The sequence below is a fragment of the Mustela nigripes genome, chromosome 1, assembly GCF_022355385.1.
Source record: "Mustela nigripes isolate SB6536 chromosome 1, MUSNIG.SB6536, whole genome shotgun sequence".
In the NCBI taxonomy this organism is placed as follows: Eukaryota; Metazoa; Chordata; class Mammalia; order Carnivora; family Mustelidae; genus Mustela; species Mustela nigripes.
In genome coordinates this window covers 152,781,688-152,803,444 of record NC_081557.1, presented here as the reverse complement: position 1 = coordinate 152,803,444, position 21,757 = coordinate 152,781,688, and the positions used below count along the sequence as shown (strand labels likewise).

Here is a 21,757-nt window from a genome sequence, read left to right as displayed (position 1 = left end):
CATGATCTTGGGGTTCTGGGATGGAGCCCCTCGTCAGGCTTTCTGCTCAGCAGGGAGCCTGCTTCCTCCTCTCTCTCTGCCTACCTCTCTGCCTACTTGTGATCTCTCTCTCTGTCAAATAAATAAATAAAATCTTAAAAAAAAAAAAAAAAAAAAAAAGACTGCCAAACCCAAACTCCCATTTGTCATTACAACAGAGAGATAAATTGAATCTTACTGCCCTTCAAAGGCTATTAACATTTATATAAAGAAAAGAAAAAATTAAATGTGTAAGCCAATTTAGTTATGACTAGGCCAGTTACCGGGCTTAGATCCACTAAGGGCACTGAACTAATTCTAACCACACCAAGATCATGAACCCCAGGACTAGGAGGTCCAGGCTTTGAGCTGGACTCTCTCACAGAGCATCAAGCATGGCATGTTGGTACAGAGTTCCCATCAAATTTATTCTAACATGGAATACAGTATTATTTGTGAACTTAGATTTCCCTAACTCCCTCCCTCCTTTTCACTTATTTGGGAGCTTGAGAGTGACTAAAGCTAAGAAAAACCAATCTTCCATATGTTCAAGAACACTGAGGTTCAGTCCTGCCTCCTTCTCATCCTTCCCTGAGAGAGCAATGATGAACACCTCCTTCACTGTCCACACCCCAAAAAAGGTATGAGCTGCACAAAGGCTGTCTGAGAAACACCACTGTCCAACAGGACCAGTGTGTTAAAGGGGTCCAGTTAGATAACATCACACACAAATGCAAAGAGAAATGGTTCCCAAATTAACATAACATTAGCATGTATTTCAATGTTATATTACCAGCTGCAAGAGCCAAGCAATGCCAGTTGCCACAGGAAACTTGTAATATCGTCTGCTGGTTCAGCTTCTGTATTAACCTAAAATAGAAAAGGCTTTCTTCTTAAGAAGGCATTCACAAACAGTGACGAGAAATATTCCCAACAGTGGTAATAAATAACACCCTTCCTAAAAGACTTTTTAAAATTAAATGCATAATCTTACATGAAATAATTCTATTAGATCTTTCACTAACTTCCTACCTCCTAGGCAGTTACAAACAAACAAAACAAACAAAAAACAAGACAAAAAAACACATCTGCACTTAATCCCATTACCACACTCTTGTTAATTCCAACCTTGTCCTCTCCAGTCGAGGGAAATGTGGAATAAGCTATAAAAGAGAGATCCCTAGGAATGTGGCTGCTGTCTATGTGGTTTTCAAAATGAGGACAATGCAATGATCCAGCAATCCCACTTCCATGAATACATCTAAAAGAACTGAAAGCAGGGTCCCAAAAAGATATCTGTACACCCATGTTCAGAATAGCATTATTCACAGTGCCCAAAAGGTAGAAGCAACTAAAGTGTCCATTAACAGATGAATGGAAAAACAAAATGTGCTGTATTCATACAAGGGAATGTTAAATCAACCCTCAAAAGAACGGAAATTCTGCATATGCTGCAATATGGGTGAAACTCAAGAACATTATGCTCGATGATATAACCCAGTAACAAAAAGGCAAATACTGGGTGCCTGGGTGGCTCAGTGAGTTAAAGCCTCTGCCTTCAGCTCAGGTCATGATCTCCCAGTCCTGGTCCTGGGATCGAGCCAGCATCAGGCTCTGCTCAGCAGGGAGCCTGCTTCCCTTCCTCTCTCTCTGCCTATCTCTCTGCCCACTTGTGATCTCTGTCTGTCAAATAAATAAATAAAATCTTAAAAAAAAAAAAAAGGGCAAATACTTTATGAGTGCGCTTATGAAAGATACCCAGAATAGTCAGATTCATACAAATCAAGTTTGACACTGCTTGCCAGTGGCTGGGAGAGGAGAAATGGGGAGCTATTATTTAAGGGGTACCGACTAACTTTTACAAGATAAATTTTTGCAATTTCTGGATATTGTTTACACAACTACATAAATAGACTTAATACTACTGAACTATGCATTTAAAAATGGGTAAGATGCAAAATCCCATGTGATGTGTATTTTACCACAATTTTTTTATCACAATTTTTAAAAAATAAGGACCAAACCCAAATTCCCTAGGATGGTAAGAGGAAGATCGTAGAGTCCTTTTCAAATCCTGCTCCTCTGCTTGCTCATGTGAAAGACACGGACAAGAAAAGCACTTATTTCACAGGGTTGTGGAAAAAACAAACAAAAAAGTCCACGTAACGATGCTCGGTGCTGGCCCACAGACTTGGGCACCTGGGAATATCTCCTGCTCTCTAATGTAATAGCCTGCAAGCTGCCACCATCCTCTTCATTAAGTCTATGCCGTGGGAACAGAAGAGCCAGATGGCCGTCCTCTCGGGAGAGGGGCATCTTAGAAGACAGAGGCCAGTGTGGGAGTAGATTATTTTGAGTGACAAGCAGGTATTACTTTTGTCACTGTTTCCTTTTCTCACATACAAAAAGCTTATGAAACAGAACTCACATACAAATTTAGTATCTAATAGAACCCAACTATTTTTTATTGACTCACATGCAGTTGTAGGAAATAATACAGAGAGCGCTCTTTTACACTTTGCCCAGTTTTCCCCAGTGGTGACATTTTCTCAGACTAGAATAATAAGATCATAACCAGGATACTAACATTAATACAATCTACAAATCTTTTCCACACTTCTCCAGTTTTATTCGTACTCAATTCTGTGTATTAATTTTACCATCTGTGTAGGTTCATGTATCCACCACCACAGTCAAGGTATTGAGCAGCTGAACACCGTAAGGATTCCTCCTGCTAAACTCTTAGACCACTACTCCCCTCCCCTACCCTTAGCCTCCGACAACCACTAATTCACCCACCATTTCTTAAATTCTGTCATTTCAAAAATGTTATATAAATAAAATCATATAGTAGGTGACCTTTTGGGATTGGATTTTTTGCCTCTCTGAATAATTCCCTGGACATTCATTCAAGTTATACAGTTACCAATAGTCTGTAGAACCCGACTCCTTTTTAAAACTGGAAAATGCACTACTGCCTAGGGGACCTATGTTTCAGAAATTTCATGCAGTAACAGCCCTTTTTCTCCTGGCCAGTTTTCACTCAAATTCCCCATAATTCTCCCTTTATGGGTTGACTGCTAGCCTTGTCACAAATGTCATAATTGGTTATAGAAAGAGAGCAGGTCAAAAGAACAAGAAACAGGGAAACTGTAGCCTTGCGTAGAGAGGAGGGATATGTAAAGAGTGCAAGCATGGGATGTGTTTTACCTATGCATCTCATTCTTCCCTCCTAGCAACATAAGGTACACAATACAACACTCCACTTTCTTATTTTTTTTTTAAGATTTTATTTATTTATTTAACAGAGATCATAAGTAGGCAGAGAGAGGGGGGGGGGGGGAGGAGGAAGCAGGCTCTCCACTGAGCAGAGAGCCCGATGAGGAGCTAGATCACAGGACCCTAGGATCATGACCTGAGCCGAAGGCAGAGGCTTTAACCTACTGAGCCACCCAGGCACCCCCAACACTCCACTTTCTTTCTTTCTTTTTTTTTTTTTTAAGATTTTATTTACTTATTTGACAGACAGAGATCACAAGTAGGCAGAGAAGCAGGCAGAGAGAGGGGAATGGAAGCAGGCCCTCTGCTGAGCAGAGAGCCCGATGCGAGACTTGATCCCAGGACCCTGAGATCATGACCTGAGCCAAAGGCAATGGCTTAACCCACTGAGCCACCCAGGCGCCCAACACTCCACTTTCAACTGAAGAAATCAGGGCTTAGACAAGTTAAAAGAATTTGCCCAAGGTCACTCACCTAATTAATAATAGTACCAGTATTAGAGTGTGAGGGCAGTTTGACTTCAAAGCTATGTTCCTTTCTACAAGACTAGAGTATGAATTAAGAAATTTATGTCAATTAAGTTATAACAAAATTATACACAGACCAAAGCCTCAAAAGTCATCCATAATTTAGACATGGCTATTGAAAATTAAACTGCTACTATAACACAGGCTACTTCGTTTTTAGAAATGAAATGCCATTAAAAATCTCTAAATCTCTGGTCATCAACAAGTGAAATATTTTTGTCATTTACACTATAAATCTTTTCCTTAATATTTACATAATTTCATTAAAATATATACAGTACCCTTTTTTTTTCTTATTGCCACTCTCTCTCTCTCTTCCCCAAAATTCAACTAATTTTTGGAAAAATGAATCCAAGATATTACCTGTTCTAAGTCAGGAAATGAGTCAAATCACGCTTACCTCCATGTTCCTCTTTTCCTTAAAACAACTTTTGATTAAAGTGACAAAAATCTAAGAAGGGCAGAAAAGGAAGAGGAAGAAAAGTATTTTGTCCTTTAAAGGGGACAATAATTGGGCTGGGGTGGAGAGGCCACTTATTACACAGCCTTGTAACAAACAATAAATGTGCTGGACACCCTTAACAATGGTGATGCAAAAATGCATAATCCAGGTCTCGTCATCAAAAGTTCCCAGCTTTGTATGACAAATAGTCATTAAATAAACAGTTACAGAGATGTGCAAGTATGACAGTAGGGGTGTGCTCTATGTTGGTCATCTAAAAGAACAGGAAAAAAGTGATGGAAATAAGCGAGTGGCCTCTCTGATCACCAAGAACCCTCCACAAACTTAGACTCCATCCCCCAAGGAGAGCATCTGGAAGTAACTTCAGTATTTCAAATATTTACTTAGTGGTGAAGTGCCTGTTGGATACTTTATTAAATCACCTAATATCTGGAAATAAAGTAAATATTTAAAAGTCTTAAAACCACTGTATTAGGGGCACCTGGGTGGCTCAGTGGGTTAAGCCTCTGCTTTCAGCTCAGGTCATGGTCTCAGGGTCCTGGGATTGAGCCCCACATTGGGCTCTCTGTTCAGTAGGGAGTCTGCTTCCTTCTCTCTGTCTGCCTGCCTCTCTACCTACTTGTGATCTCTGTCAAATAAATAAATAAAATCTTTAAAAAAAAAAAACACTGTATTAGTATTTTTGTGTAAAAAATAATTTTGTACATTTGGTATTTTAGCTGTTCGTAATGCTCATGATGGCTAATATTAGAAAATGGGTCAACCTTTTGATTTGAGTTTAGAGTCCTTAATTGAGTGATTGATTTAGGTCTATAATTTTAAGTTAAAGGTTAGTAAGTACAGCAGGAGAAAAGATGCTTTTTTTATTCAAACATTTACTGAATTCCAAACACTATGCTAACAAGTAGGTTACTGGAATAAATAAAGTACAATTCCTGAACAACTCACATTTTTTTAACTGGAGACAGACACTTTTATAAATAATTACAGTTTTTGTGACAAGTGCTATAAAGTATAAGGCACAGGAGTGGCACCAAAAACACAATAACAACAACAAAAAAACAGCAATTAAAGAGAGAAAGCAGAACCAAAGCAGAGTCTCACAAAGCAACAGCAGGAAAGAGTATTTATAAAACTGACTTCTGGAAACTCAAATTCCTGTCTGTGACCTTCTTACCTGGGCACTGCCACCGAGTCTTCAGTTGTCATGAGTCCTAGTTGACCGTCACTCCCTGCGCCCCAAGAAAACAGCTGGCCCCGGTCACTGAGGGCCAGACTGTGAGACTCACCACATGCCACATGGACAATGTGCTGATCTGCCAAAGCTCCAATTTGCTCTGAAAGAGACCAAACCAAGGAGGAAGATATAGAGCCTAGAAACAGGAATCACACAAGATTTTCTTACACAGCATTATCCTTCTAGGCAGTTTTGTTTTTCAGAAAGAACCACTAAATCTGAGTATTTATAGAGATGATAAATTTCATACATTTCTACAAGTTATCAAGTTATCAGTTCACTCCACTGGGTAGCATATACGCCTGTAGCAGCACATACATCTCAGATGTTCTGCCATGGGACTGGTGCTTCTCTCCAGGGAGAAGCCTGAAGGTTTACTATTTGGAGATACTGAACCAGAGAGGCCTGGAGGTGAGTGAGAATGAGGCATATTACTTAAAGTAGTGGGACTGAGTGAAATTCTGCCCAGGAACAATAAGACTCATTTCCCAGAGCCCTCCCTCCCTAATCCAGAAAATACCTTTTTCCCCAACATTCCAGAACACAGCCTCATTCATACCGAGCAGAGAAAACGGAAAATTTCTCTAAGAAAAAAGCCCAAAAGAGAATATCCACAGATACTGACATCTGTGGGTCCTCCAAGGAAATGTCCAGCTTCCTCTGAGTTAACAAGCTTTGCCCTCACACAGCTCCACTCACGTCTTAGAACCACACTCTTAAAAATAAAGCTTTGGCAAGGTTAATTACATATGAGGAAAATGTTAACATGAAAGAGAAAGAGAAAAAAAAAAAACAGAATATGAACTCAGAAGATAAGGATCATGCTGGGAGCAGAAAAAAAAATTAAGTTGTTAAAGAAATAGAAGATAAAGACCATTCAAACATTTGAGGAACAAAATTGCCTTAGAAAATGAAAATATGGCAGCACAAATTAAAGACAAAACCCCTTCAAAAGCAAAACGGGAAATAAGTATTGAAGAAATTCCCACAACTATATGATCAACTAATCTTCAACAAAACAGGAAAGCATATCCAATAGAAAAAGACAGTGTTCAACAAATGGTCTTGGGAAAACTGTATAGCAACAAGCAAAAGAATAAAACTGGACCATTTCCTTACACCAAAAACAAAAATAAATTCAAAATGGAAGAAAGGCTTAAATGTGAGACTGGAAACCACCAAAATCTTAGAGGAGAACACAGGCAGCAGCCACTTTGAACTTGGCCAGAGCAACTTCTTATTAGACATGTCTCTAAGGGCAAAGGAAACAAAAGCAAAAATGAACTATTGGGACTTCATCAAAATAAAAATGATCTGCACGGGGTGCCTGGGTGGCTCAGTGGGTTAAGCCTCTGCCTTCGATTCAGGTCATGATCTCAGGGTCCTCAGATGGAGCCCCGTATCAGGCTCTCTGCTCGTCGAGGAGCCTGCTTCCCCCTCTCTCTCTCTGCCTGCCTCTCTGCCTATTTGTGACCTCTCTCTCTCTCTCTGACAAATAAATAAATAAAATATTTTTTTTTAAAAAACCGTCTACACAATGAAGGAAATAATCAACAAAACTAAAAGGCCGTCTATAAGAACGGGAGAAGATACTTGTAAGGGACATAGCTGACAAGGGGTTAGTATCCAAAATCTCTAAAGGACTTATCAAACTCAACACCCCAAAACCAAATAATCCAGTTAAGAAATGGACAGAAGACGTGAATAGATATTTTTCCAAAGAATTCAACCAGATGGCTAAGAGACACATGAAAAGATGCTCAACATCACTCATCATCAGGGAAATACAAATCAAAACCACGATGAGATACCACCTCCCACCTGTCAGAATGGCTAAAATTAACAACACAGGAAACAACAGGTGTTGGGGAAAATGCTGAGAAAGGGGAACCCTATTGCACTGTTGGGGGGAATGGAAACTGGTGCAGCCAACTCTGGAAAACGGTATGGAGTTTCCTCAAAAAGTTAAAAAGAGAGCTACCCTATTATCCAGCAATTGTACTAATAGGTATTTACCCAAAGGATACAAAAATATAGATTCGAAGGGTTACATGCACCCTGATGTTTATCAACATCATTAACATTATCATCAACATCAACAACATTATCAACAATACCCAAACTTTGGAGAGATGGCCATCAACTGATAAATGGATAAAGAATAAGTGGTATACACATACAATGGAGTATTACTCAGCCTTCAAAAAAAATGAAATCTTGCCATTTGCAATGATATGGATAAAACTAGAGTGTATAATTCTAAGTGAAGTCAGTCAGAGAAAGACAAATACCATGTAATCTCACTCATATGTGGAATTTAAGAAAGAAAACAGATGAAGATATGGGAAGGGGGAGAAAAGGAGAAGGGGAAAAAACCGTAAGAGACTTAACAACAGACAACTGAGGGTTGATGGAGGGACATGGGTGGGGAATGTATATTAAAGAGGGCACTTGTTGTGATCAACCCTGGGTGTTGTATGTAAGTGATGAATCACTACTTCTACTGCAGAAACCAATATTGTACTTTATGTTAACTAATTAAAATTTAAATTAAAAAAAAAGAATTAAAGAAATTTTCCAAGAAATAGAACAAAAAGGCAAAGAGCAAAACAGAGAGGGTAAAAAAAAAAAAGAAAAAAGAAATGAGAGGTTTATTTCAAAAGGTCCCATAATGGAAAAATAAGAACTCCATAAAGAAAATGGGGAAAACACAAGGTAAAACATTTCAAAGAAGAAACACAAGAAATGTTCTCAGTAGGACTTAAATTTCACATTGATAGGACCTATGAAGGACTCGGAATAATGACTGATGAAAGACCTACTTCAGAGGACTTCATCCTGAAATTCTAGAACACCAAAAAAGACTCTTAAAAGCTTCTAGAAAGGAAAACAGTTTATACACAACAGAACAGGAATCAGAATGGCATTAGATTTCTCAGAAGCAATACTGAAAACTAGAAGATAATGGAGCAATGCCTTCACAATTCTGAAGGAAAATGACTTCCAACAGAGAATTCTATACCTAACTAACCATGAATCAAATGTGAGGAGAGAGGGAAAAAAAAATAATTTTCAGGCATGTAAAGCTCTCAAAATATTTTACCTCCAAAGCTGCCTCTTTCAGAAAGTTACCATAAGATAATGCCTCCTAAACAAAGGAAGATTCAGGATCCAAGAAACAGAAATCTTACATAACAAGAGGTGAAGAACATTTCCAAAATAGCTATTATGTAGCAAGTCCATGAGAGGCAAAGTTGAAGGAATGTTTCCAAGGTGAAAAGTGAAATACAATCTGATGAGTTTTATATTGTTACAATTCTGTCAGAAAATACAGAAGTTACAATGCAAAAGAAAAAAAAAGATACTTAACTCCAGAAAACAAATAAGATGTTTTATAGGAAATAAAAGCAATCATTGAAGACAGAACCAAAATAACCAAATAAATATAATTTGCATAATCAAAAACTTAATTGTCAATTGATTTAAGCAATCAATTATTGGCAAAAGGATGAGCATCTAAGGGTGAGGAAGAGGAAAGAGTAGGCGGAGAATATAAAGGAATGCTAAACTTCCCCAGCATCTCTACACTATGTCCAATATTGAAAAAAAATCAATAAACAGCATTATAAGCATGTCATTTAGAAAAGGTAAATATTAAAAGAAAGAGCTAAAATTGTTGACAGAAATGGTCTCTGAGGGGGAGGAGGGTTGGGAGAAGGGGGGTGGGGTTATGGACATTGGGGAGGGTATGTGCTTTGGTGAGTGCTGTGAAGTGTGTAAACCTGGTGATTCACAGACCTGTACCCCTGGGGATAAAAATATATGTTTATAAAAAATAAAAAATTAAAAAAAAAACAAAGAAAAAAGAAATGGTCTCTGCTACAGAGACTGCAGGGGAGGCAGTGAGCTTCTGTTTGACCTAAAGATAGCTGGTATAAATTTATTACTTGGAAACAAAAACAAATTTTTTTAATTAAGCAACCAAAAATATGCTCATGTCTGAGAAATCTCCTAAAGATGCTCTAACTCCTATAGTTCCCATTGCCCTACTTCTTTAACCTCTACTCACTATTGGGCCCTACAACCCAACTCAGCTTTGCCTCCCACACTAGGAACAGTCCTGTCTTTACTTTGGAATAAGGTAAGAAACTCCTAACTCGGGTGATTCAGACTCTACTTCTCTGATCAAATATCCACCTTGTACCACAGTTCCAGGATTTGGGCAGCTTTTACGGCCTTCTGGGCCTGGGTACCTGGCCTAACACGTGAGCCATGACTGAGGCCTGTCCCCTAATACCTGACTTCCTATGCCAACCATTAGCCTTTCCTGCCTGGATGTTAACATTCAGCCTGATGTGATACTAGTAAGTTTCTCCACTGTCTGGCAGGACACTCTACCTGATCTGACACTATTTTCTTGCCTCAAAACCTATCAGTACCATTCCTTTTGATCTTGTTTACCACAGCTCAACAGCCTCAAAAAGGGCATATCTCGATTCCAAGTACCATTTACTCCGGATCTGGTCAAACCTAAGACAAATCAGTTCCCGCCCCACCATGTATTAGCCATCTAAACGGATATCCAGCCCCTGCTGCCACAACAAGACCTGCAGCCCCAAAGGCAACATTCCATCAGGGAAAGATGCGTGAAGAATCAAACCGGTGACTGCACCAAGTGCAACTTGTTTGCTTCTTCTAGCCAGAAAATTAAGCTCATCAGATTCAGACTGGGGATCTGTTACAGTGAAATCATAATCCCTCTTGTAGAACCCACTCCCTAGGTCAGGCCAATGTGGGAATGAAGGCTTCATCCACAATTCTCCCTGAACACCCCCCTGCTCCAGTGGGAAGTCACGCTCAGACTACAGTGCACATTTTCACACACAGTCTCTCTGGTTCATTCTGTCAAGACTCTATGCTATATTTTGCAGATCATGACAGAATCTCAACCCACACATTAAAATAATTAAACACACTGAAGAAATATTTGGCATTTTTTGAGGATAAAAAGTATATTTTCTCTCTGATCCTCTCATAGCAACCCTTTCAAGTCTTTAACAGTCTTTAGCTATGTTCTCAACTTGGAACGCGCCAAGATAATCAGGCAGACGGGAGCAAATGCGGGGTGCTGCTTAGAGCAAGTCAGCAGGTCAGGTGGGCTTACATTATTATGATGATTTCTACTTGACTTCTGAACCCACCGAATTTTTAATGTATTTTTGGGTTAACAGTGAATTGGGCATTGAACCACCAAAGGACGGTAACATTGAAGGATGGTACGAGCCTAGAGGGTAGATGCATGGTGCCAACACTTAATCTTGCAACAACCCTGTGAGGCAGGGTTGTAATAAGCCCCATCTCAGAAGACATATGTGATTTGGCCAAGATTCACAACTAATGAGTGGAGGAACTAGAACTGGATCCCAGGTCCTTCTGACTTCAGAACCCATTGTACCTACTAGGCTGTATTATATTCTGTCATGGAAAAAGATTAGACAGTTATGAAACTGGTAAAAGTTAACAGTGAAGTGATTAGCCTACATAGGAAAAATGGGAAATGGACACTTTCTCCTCATTGTTCAGATGAGAAATACAGTCAGTAGTTTGCAGTTTGGACGGAAAGCAAGGAGAATATACAAAATTAGTGCTCCATATTTGCTCCTAAATTTTTAACTAATAAAACAATAATAAATTAAAGATTTTTATTTATTTATTTGACAGAGAGAGATCACAAGTAGGCAGAGAGGCAGGCAAAGAGAGAGGAGGAAGCAGGCTCCCTGCTGAGCAGAGAGCCCGACTCGGGACTCGATCCCAGGACCCTGAGATCATGACCTGAGCCGAAGGCAGCAGCTTAACCCACTGAGCCACCCAGGTGCCCCAAAACAATAATAAATTAAATGTCAGCAGTTTGTATGGCAAAAGGGATTAAAATAAAAAAAAAGGGGGGGGGGGATTAAACTCTCATTACTCAAATGTCTCTTTTCTGAGTTTCCCCAAACTGTTTACCCAAAGATTGCACTTTTAAGAGTAGAAAACAAAAGCAGGGCCATCCTGTGAGAAATGTTGTGCTTTGCCCTGCCATTCTGTGGATTTTGAGTCCTCACATTCACCCAACCCCCCCGTTCCTAGGAACTCGCCCTAGTGCCCACCCTGCCTCTCTCTGCTACATTTGCTATCCCCTGGTAGTGTCCCCCAGCACTACCAACCCATTCTGAGGGGTGCAACTGACTTTCACTGAAGCTCTGGGATGAGGGAAATAAACACTAGCTCAGCAAACCACTCAAAATAAAACATCATCCAAATTCTCCTCCAGATCCCCAAAAAAGAATTTCCTAGATTCTCCTCCCGGAGTCCCCTGTCTTCCTGTAACATGACTAGGCTCTCTCTCCATTGTTTGCTTCTCTATCAGTCTTGTCCTAAGCCATATTCTAACTACTTTCATAATTATTCTCATCTAAACATTTGGGAGACGGGGAGTCTGGGCTATGTTCAGTGGAATCTCAACTCTGTAATACAGCTCACACTTTAAAGTGATTTCCTACACCCCCAATAAAAGAGATCTCTCCACAACAGGAATTATGTCCTGTTTCTGAGCCAAGACATTCAAACCAGAGTCAGTTTTTCAAAAACAAATTTTTTTATTCATTGTACAGTAAAACTGATCTTTTATTATGTACAAGCCTATGATTTTAGACATATGTCACAAAGAAAATATGGAACAGTTCTATCACTCAAAAAAAAAAAGTCCCTTGGTCACACACTCTCCTCATCCCTAGCTCCTGGCAACCACGAATCTGTTTTCTAGCGCTATAGTTTTGTATTTTCAATACTGCCACATAATGGAATCCTATAGTTTCTAACCTTTCAAGACTGGATTCTTTCACTAAATGTAATGCCTGGAAGACTCATCCGATATATTTGGACTTTTGATCTACATGCCAGTGCAGGAATGAGGGAGGAGAGGCAAAGGCAGAGAGAGAAGCAGGCTCCTGAGTCCGTCACGGGGCTCAATCCCAGAACTCTGAGATCATGATCTGAGCTGATGGCAGATGCTTAACCAACTGAGCCACTACCAGCTATCCCCTGGTAGTGTCCCCCAGCACTACCAACCCATTCTGAGGGGTGCCCCTTTCCTGGGTTTTCATATGCTCTTATTTATATTTTCTGGAAAATGTTGACAGCTGTGTTGTAGTTTTCAAAGCTTCTGCATTGCCATTCACATGTGTCCTGTGTGCACCACAAAGAGGCCCGTCTGGAATGTGAGTGGTGGTCTGTGTTTAGTTCAGTTCTTAGAGTCATTTACATGCTAAGTAGGATAAGATCTGCATATAAATAGCTCAGGGATGAGCCCAGCAGTTCACAGATGACTATATGCAGTTGCTTTCCGAAGGTCCTCCTTCCCTGAAGTCTGTGAAATCAGCCCAACATGTTCAGGTTTCCTGGGGCTCCTTTGCTGCTCTCTAGCCTATATACTGAACTTCCACAGCTGTGCCTGCCTCTGGGCCAAATGGCCGGAGGACCGGAGGCGGGACATGGGAAACTACATGGCAATCCAGTGGTACTTTGAATTCTGGCCTTCTTTCCCAATCCAACCACCATCATTTGCTCTTCAAAGCCCTCAAATAGCTACTCCATGCCTTCTGTCCAGGTTTCACTGTTGCCTTCAGCAGAAGAGAGAGAAAAAAGTGTGCTTACCCCATCCTTCTTGAAACTGGAAATCCAGAGCCAGAATTTTAAAATAACATTTTTTTCCTGTACATGTGGGCCTTTTTGTTTTGTTTTTGTTTGTTGTATATTTTAGTTAATCAGGAAAAGTCCACAACTTGGTTAAATTAAAAAAAAAAAAAAAAAAAACCCAAAGGCACATCTCTCCCACAAATGCTCCAACTAAAATTATAGTTAACCTTCCTCTACAGTGAAGTGCTGGATTCCTGGAGACAGGCAGCATCTCTGAGTGGCTAATACTCCATTTAAATTATCCAGGAATATCAAATGTTTATTTGCTTAATCCTATGTATGACTGTCCAAGTTCAAACAACCATTAAACCAAATCTTTGCAACTGAAGAATGAGAAAAAAAGATCAGGTATAATAGAGTTCAGAGTAGTATTTCTCAGTTCAGAGACAGGTGATTTTACCTTGGGCTTTAGCGTTCATATACAACCCTCTCCGCCAAAACAATGACTACAACGATGATGATGATGATGATGAAACCACTTACACACTCTGAAGAATGCTTCTGAGAATATTTTCTTCTCAAAGCCATAAATTTCAAATTACCATGTATGCTTTCAGATGCAATAAACCAGATACACTAAGGCGCCTGGAACATATGGAGGCCTGTCGCAGGCAATGGGAGGGAAGAAGACTGTGTTCGTGAGTCACTGGCACTACCACCAGTCAGAATAAGATTAGCTGCAGTGACTCAGTTATTTTCAGGAACTCAGAACTGTCAATCATGGCATAATCTGATGCTTGAAAAGGATTTTAATAGAGGGGCATGGCTTTGGTTCAAGATGGCCAGGTAAGAAGACTGTGAAATCACTTCCTGCACAGAACACACCAAAGCCACACCTATTTATAGAGCAATTCCTTCTGAAGAAGAACCAAGGGCTGACTCAACAGCTTCAGCACATCAGAAGATAGACCACACAGAGAACAGCAAGAAAGAGAGGAAACAGTAACAAAGGGAACCACCACCCCAACACTGTGAACTGCAGTGGGGACAGATAGTCCCCAAATAGAGGGACCGTGGGCAGATTTGTCTACCATGGGGCACAGGAAAAAGCCTCGGTTTAAAAGACCAACTAGGACATAAAAGATCAGCTCTAGAACTGCACCAAATGGTGGGAGAACTGCTGGAACTCTCTTTCCAGGTCTGAGGGATAGGAGAGCCCCATGGTTTACATTCTTCTTCCACCTTGAAAGCATGGATGAGAACAAGGTCCAGGCACCCTGAGTAGCCTAATGCCTCAGCGAGCCCCAGACCCCTAACCCACACCAGCCCCAGCCATCCCACTAAGGTGGCCCCAGCATACAACACCATGAGACCCCTGATCAGAGCTCATTATAGCTCCAGCCAGTGCACCAAGGGAACACAGGCACAAAGTACCTTAGGACACCCCAGGCCTGCACTAGTTTGGCCTCAGATGACTAAGGTTCCCCTGATGCACACTGCTCCAACATCCTGGCTTTGGCTAGCTTTGGCTCTGGCCACCCCACACCCACCACATGGAATACCCCAGAACCCCAGGTCATGCCTGCCTCTGTTCCAGCTGCCCTACCAGGGCACCCTCTGCATGGAATGACTGAGGAGCCCACAGCCCATACCCTACCTTGTCTCCAGTCACTCTACCAGGATCTCCAGGATGTCCCCTGTATAGAGTGCCCTGGAACATCCTGGCCCACATCAACCTTGGCTCCATTTGCCCCACCTCCTATGTCCCCTATTCTGGGCACCCCAGAATCCCCCAGCTTATACCCACTTCAGCTTTAGCAAGTCCTGCCAAGGCAACTTCTATACAGAGAGACAAAGAACAACACAATCACACCCAATTCAGCTCTGACCATCCCACTAGGGCAGCCTCAGCACAGAGTGCCCTTGGTCTGCAAGCCCATGCCACCCACAGTTTCAGCGGACAAACAAAGTCACCAGGCACACACAGTCTACACAGGGCTGACCATACACAAGGCTATTCCTTCAAGTTCAGAAGTAGCTGTTCTGCCTAACCCATACAAACAAACACAAAAATCAAGCAAAATGAGGAGACAGAGGAATATGCTCCAAATGAAAGAACAAGACAAAAACCTTAGACAAAGAACAAAATGGAGATAAGCAACATGCCTGATAAAGAGTTTAAAGTAATGGTCATAAAGATGCTCACCGGACTGGAGAGGAAAATGTAGGAACTCACTGAGAATGTCAACAAAGAGATAAAAAATATAAAAAATAATGAATAAGAGCTGAAGAATACAATAACTGAAATGAAAAGTACACTAAAGGGAATCAACAGATGAGCAGAGAGAGAAGAGAGCAGTGACTTGGAAGACAGAGAAATCAAAAGCATCCAAGTGGAACAACAACAGAAAGCATTTTTTAAAAACTGAGGAGGAGTGGGGGCGGGGGAGGGGGGGGCGTGTTCCTGGCTGGCTCAGTGGGTAAAGCATACAAATCTCAATTATGGGGTTGTGAGTTTGAACCCCACACTGGGTGGAGAATTTACTTTTAATGAAGCTGAAGTTCTACTAACACACTATTTGTTCATTAGAACAACTCCTCTGATACTATCATTACCTGCAGGGGAAATAAAGTAATGAAAACCATCACCAATAACCAAGTTTTGTCTCTCTATATTCATATACAATTAAACTGTTACTTTAAAAAAATAATAAATGTGGATAGGTTAAAGAAGAATTTAAAAAATACATGGAAACAATGAAAATGAAGATACAAATCCCAAAATCTTTGGGATGCTCTCGAAATAACTCTAAGAGGGAAATTTACAGCAATGCAGGACTACCTCAAGAAACAAGAAAAATCACAAATAAATAATGTAACGCTACACCTAAAGCAACTAGAAAAAGAAGAATAAACAAAACCCAAGGGCATGAGAAAGAAGAAAAATAATAAAGATAAGAGGGGTGCCTGAGTGGCTCAGTGGGTTAAAGCCTCTGCCTTCAGCTCAGGTCATGGTCCCAGGGTCCTGGGATTGAGCCACGAATCGGGCTTTCTGTTCAGCAGGGAGCCTGCTTCCTCCTCTCTCTCATCCTCTCTCTCTGCCTGACTGACTCTCTGCCTACTTGTGATCTCTGTCAAATAAATAAATAAAATCTTTAAAAAAAATTACATGAAAAATAATAAAACATCTAAGAATAAATTTAACCAAGGAAGGAAAAGACCTATCTTCTGAAAACTATAAAATAATGATGAAAGAAATTGAAAATGACACAAACAACTGGGAATATATACCATGTTTATGAACTGGAAGAATACTGTTAAAATGTCCATACTACACAAAGCAATCTACAGTTTTGATGGAATTCCTATCAAAACACCAACAGCATTTTTCACAGAACTAGAATTTTTATGGAACCACAAAAGACCCCAAATAGCCAAAGGAATCTTGAGAAGGAAGAACAAAGTTAGAGGTATCACAACCCCAAATTTCAAGATACAACAAAGCTGTAGTAGTAACCAAAATAATATGGTACTGGCCTCAAAAACAGATACATAGGTCAATAGAACAGAACAGAGAACCCAGAAATAAACCCATGCTTATATGGGGTCAATTTAATCAAAAGAGGCAAAAATATACAATGGGGAAAACATGGTATCTTCAATAAATGGTGCTGGGAAAATTGGACAATATTCAAAGAATGAAAATAGACCACTTTCTTACACCATACACAAAAAGTAACTGAAAATGGATTAAAAACCTGAATATAAGACCTGAAACCATAAAACTCCTAGTAGAAAACATAATTTCTTTGACATTGGCTTTAGTAACATTTTTCTAAATATGTCTGCTAAAGACAAGGTAAACAAAATAAAAAATAAACTGTTGGGACTACACCGAAATAAAAAGCTTTTGCACAGCAAAGGGAACCATCAATTAAACAACAAGCAATCTACTGACTAGAAGAAGATATTTGCAAGTGATATATCCAGTAAGGGGTTAATATTCAAAATATATAAAGAACTTATACAACTCAATATCAAAAAATAAATAATCTGATTTAACATGGGCAGAGGACCTGAATAGACATTTTTCCAAAAAAGACCTACAGATGCAAACAAACACATGAAAAAATGCTCAATATCACCAATCATCAGGAAAATGCAAACCAAAACCACAATAAGATAACACCTTACAAGGGTGCTTGGGTAACTCAGTTGTTAAGTGTCTGCTTTTGGCTCAGGTCATAATCCCAGAGTCCTTGATCGAGCCCTCAGGATGACTGCTTCTCCCTCTCCTACTTCCCCTGCTTATGTTCCCTCTCTCACTACTTCTCTCTCTCTGTGAAATAAATAAATAAAATCTTAAAAAAAAAAAAAAGATATCACCTTATACCTTCAGAATAGCTAGAATCAGTAAGACAAAAAAGAACAAACATTGGTGAGGATATGGAGAAAAAGGAACACTTGTGCACAGTAGGAATGTAAACTGGTGCAGCCATTATGGTAAACAGTATACAGTTCCTCAAAAAATTAAAAACAGAAATTCTATATGATCAAATCATTCTACTACTATGTCTTTACCCAAAGAAAACAAAAACACTGATAAGATACACGCATCCCACAGCATTATTTCCAAGAGCCAACTACAGAAGCAATCCAACTATCCACTAACAGATGAATGGATAAAGAAGATGTGGTATATAGGTACTGGGGAATACTACTGAGCCATCAAAAATGGCATCCTGCCATCTGCGACAACACTGATGGACCTAGACGGAACAATGCTAAATGAAGTAAGTCAGACAAAGACAAATACCATACGGTTTCATTTACATGTGGAATCTAAAAAATAAAACTAAAAAACAGAGATAAACCCATAAAAAGAGAAAACAAACTGGTGGTTGCCAGAGGCAAGGGGTAGAAGGATGGGAAATGGATGAAGGGGAATGGGAAATAACAGGTTCCCAGTTACAGAATGAATAAGTCATGGGAATAAAAGGTTTTGTATTTGTATAAATGTATCCTAAAGGAATAGCGTACACTGCATTAGTATTAACAGAAAAAAAAATTAGAAGTAAATTGGGATTATATGCTATGAATAGAAATATGCAGTCAATAAAAAGGCTGATACAGATCAGTATAAACAATCGTCATAAAAATACTCATGAGACATAAAATGGAAAAGAAGGGTTACAAAGAAGTAATATGATATGACTACATTTTTTAAAATTACACTTGTGTTTTAAATACTGGAAGGATATATTTCAGACCAGTAACTGTTTTTTGTTCAGGGTAGTAGAATTAAAGAGTATTTTTTATTTGTTTTTTTATAGGTATTTAAATTGTGAGCAATATACATAGACTACTTAAGTAGTATGAAAAAAAGTTAAAGCTTCTTAACTTCCTTACCACTTCCCTGTCCTAGTCACTTTCTTTTTCAACAATTCAAATCCTTTCCCTTTAATGTGACTTAACAATAGGAGACCATTTCCAACCTTGCAGGTTATTTTTCCAATTCTAGACTGTGTGCTACCTTATAAACAATAAATGTAAAAATGTATAATCATAATGCAAGATAAAATGCTCCTGGAGGGGCTTCCTAAAGATACTTAATCCCACTGATTTTTATAGATTTGGATAAAATTTTATCACAGCAGGTGAAACATCTCTGTATCAAGATCCCTCTACTTTATATTTAAAATGGCAGTCTTGGGGGCACCTGGGTGGCTCAGTGGGTTAAACCTCTGCCTCCGGCTCAGGTCATGATCTCAGGGTCCTGGGATGGAGTCCCCGCATTGGGCTCTCTGCTCAGCAGAGGGCCTGCTTCCTCCTCTCTTTATCTCTCTGCCTGCCTCTCTGCCTGCTTGTGATCTCTCTCTGTCAAATAAATAAATAAAATCGTTAAAAAAATAAAAAATAAAAAAAATAAATTGGCAGTCTTCTGTCCATTTTTTCTTAAACACATCTGTGTAAAAACTCCAATCAAACAAAGGTAGACTGCATTGATGTGCAAGACCCAACTATATGCTGTCTTTAAAACACCCACTTCCAGGGTGCCTGGGTGCTCAGTGGGTTAAAGCCTCTGCCTTCCACTCAGGTCATGATCCCAGGGTCCTGGGATTGAGCCCTGCATGGGCTCTCTGCTCAGCAGGGAGACTGCTCCGTCCTCTCTCCCTGCCTGTCTCTCTGCCTGCTTGTGATCTCTGTCTGTCAAATAAATAAATAAAATCTTAAAAAAAATAAAAATAAAACACCCACTTCAAACATAAAGGCACAGAAAAATGAGAAGTAAATGGATGGGGAAAATACATCATACTAACACTAATCAAAAGAAAGCTGAAGCTACTATATTCATATCAGGTAAGGTAGACTTCAAAGCAGTGAATACTTTATCAGGAATAAAGAATGACATTTTATGACATTAAAAGGAACAATTCATCAAGAACCTAATAATCTTAATGTGTAAATACCTAATAACACAGTTCCAAAATATCTGTAGCAAAACTTAGAGAGCAAAAAGAATAAGCAAATAAACAATGATAGTTAAAGATATAAACATTGTATTCTCACTACTGCATAGAACAGGCAGACACAAAATCAGTAAGTATATAGACTACTTAACAACACTATCAGCCAACTTGACCTAATTGATATTTATAAAACACTCTACACATCAACAGCAAAATACACATTCATTCCAACTGCACACAGAACATTCACCAAAATAGACCATATTTGGGGCTATAATAGAAATCTAAATAATTTTAAGAGGCCTGTAATCATACAAAATATGTACTCTGAGCATAGAGTATTAAACTAGAAATCATTAATGAAAAATGTCAGTAAAATATCCATGTATTTGGATATTAAACTACATACTCTAAATAATTCATAGGTCAAAAAAGAAATCATAAGGGAAATTATTACAAAGTATTTTGAATACTACATAAGAACAGATCCAGTGAAAATCTGTAGAATACTACTAAATAAAGTGAAGCTTAAAAGGAAATTTTTAGCATGAAATGCTTATTAGAAAAGATTTTTTTTTTAAGATTTTTTGACAGAGGGAGAGAAATCACAAGCAGGCAGAGAGAGAGGGGGAAGCAGGCTCCTTGCTGAGCAGAGATCCTGATGTGGGGCTCGATCCCAGGACTCTGAGATCACGACCTAAGCCAAAGGCAGAGGCTTAACCCACTGAGAAACCCAAGCGCCCCAAGAAAAGATTTTAAATGACAAACCAGTGATTTAAATTCTTACATTAAGAAACTGGAAAAAACAGTACATTAAGCACAAAGTAAGTAGAAGAAAAAAATATTAACAGCACAAACCAATAAAATAGAAAAAAAAAAAAAAAGAAAAATCATTGAACCCAAAAACTTCCTCTTTAAAATTATCAGTAAAATTGACTAACCTCTACCTAGTCTAATCAGGAAACAAAGAAAGAATACACAAGTTATCTATATCAGAAAAACAGGTCTTGAAGTCCGGAATTGTGATGCTACCAACGTTGGCTTTCTTTTTCAATATCCCTTTGGCTATTCGAGGTCTTTTCTGGTTCCATATAAATTTTAGCATTATTTGTTCCATTTCTTTGAAAAAGATGGATGGTACTTTGATAGGAATTGCATTAAATGTGTAGATTGCTTTAGGTAACATAGACATTTTCACAATATTTATTCTTCCAATCCATGAGCATGGAACATTTTTCCATTTCTTTGTGTCTTCCTCAATTTCTTTCATGAGTACTTTATAGTTTTCTGAGTATAGATTCTGTGTCTCTTTGGTTAGGTTTATTCCTAGGTATCTTATGGTTTTGGATGCAATTGTAAATGGGATTGACTCCTTAATATCTCTTTCTTCTGTCTTGCTGTTGGTGTAGAGAAATGCAACTGATTTCTGTGCATTGATTTTATATCCTGACACTTTACTGAATTCCTGTATAAGTTCTAGCAGTTTTGGAGTGGAGTCTTTTGGGTTTTCCACATATAGTATCATATCATCTGCGAAGAGTGATAATTTGACTTCTTCTTTGCCGATTTGGATGCCTTTAATTTCCTTTTGTTGTCTGATTGCTGAGGCTAGGACCTCTAGTACGATGTTGAATAGCAGTGGTGATAATGGACATCCCTGCCGTGTTCCTGACCTTAGCGGAAAAGCTTTCAGTTTTTCTCCATTGAGAATGATATTTGCGGTGGGTTTTTCATAGATGGCTTTGATGATATTGAGGTATGTGCCCTCTATCCCTACACTTTGAAGAGTTTTGATCAGGAAGGGATGTTGTACTTTGTCAAATGCTTTTTCAGCATCTATTGAGAGTATCATATGGTTCTTGTTCTTTCTTTTATTGATGTGTTGTATCACATTGACTGATTTGCGGATGTTGAACCAACCTTGCAGCCCTGGAATAAATCCCACTTGGTCGTGGTGAATAATCTTTTTAATGTACTGTTGAATCCTATTGGCTAGTATTTTGTTGAGTATTTTCGCATCTGTGTTCATCAAGGATATCGGTCTATAGCTCTCTTTTTTGGTGGGATCCTTGTCTGGTTTTGGGAT

The 21,757-nt window shown here is 39.2% G+C and overlaps 1 protein-coding gene across 1 annotated transcript in view; it reads right to left on the bottom strand.

Moving 5' to 3' along the window:
• Nucleotides 1-21,757, bottom strand: part of HERC3 (HECT and RLD domain containing E3 ubiquitin protein ligase 3) — a 123,582-nt gene that overhangs the window by 63,421 nt on the left and 38,404 nt on the right. Inside the window, exons 4-5 of the mRNA XM_059375833.1 lie at nucleotides 5,465-5,624; nucleotides 812-888 (exon numbers count right to left, since the gene is read on the bottom strand). Coding sequence (XP_059231816.1) covers nucleotides 812-888; nucleotides 5,465-5,624 — 237 coding nt within the window. The remainder of the gene's footprint in view (nucleotides 1-811; nucleotides 889-5,464; nucleotides 5,625-21,757) is intronic.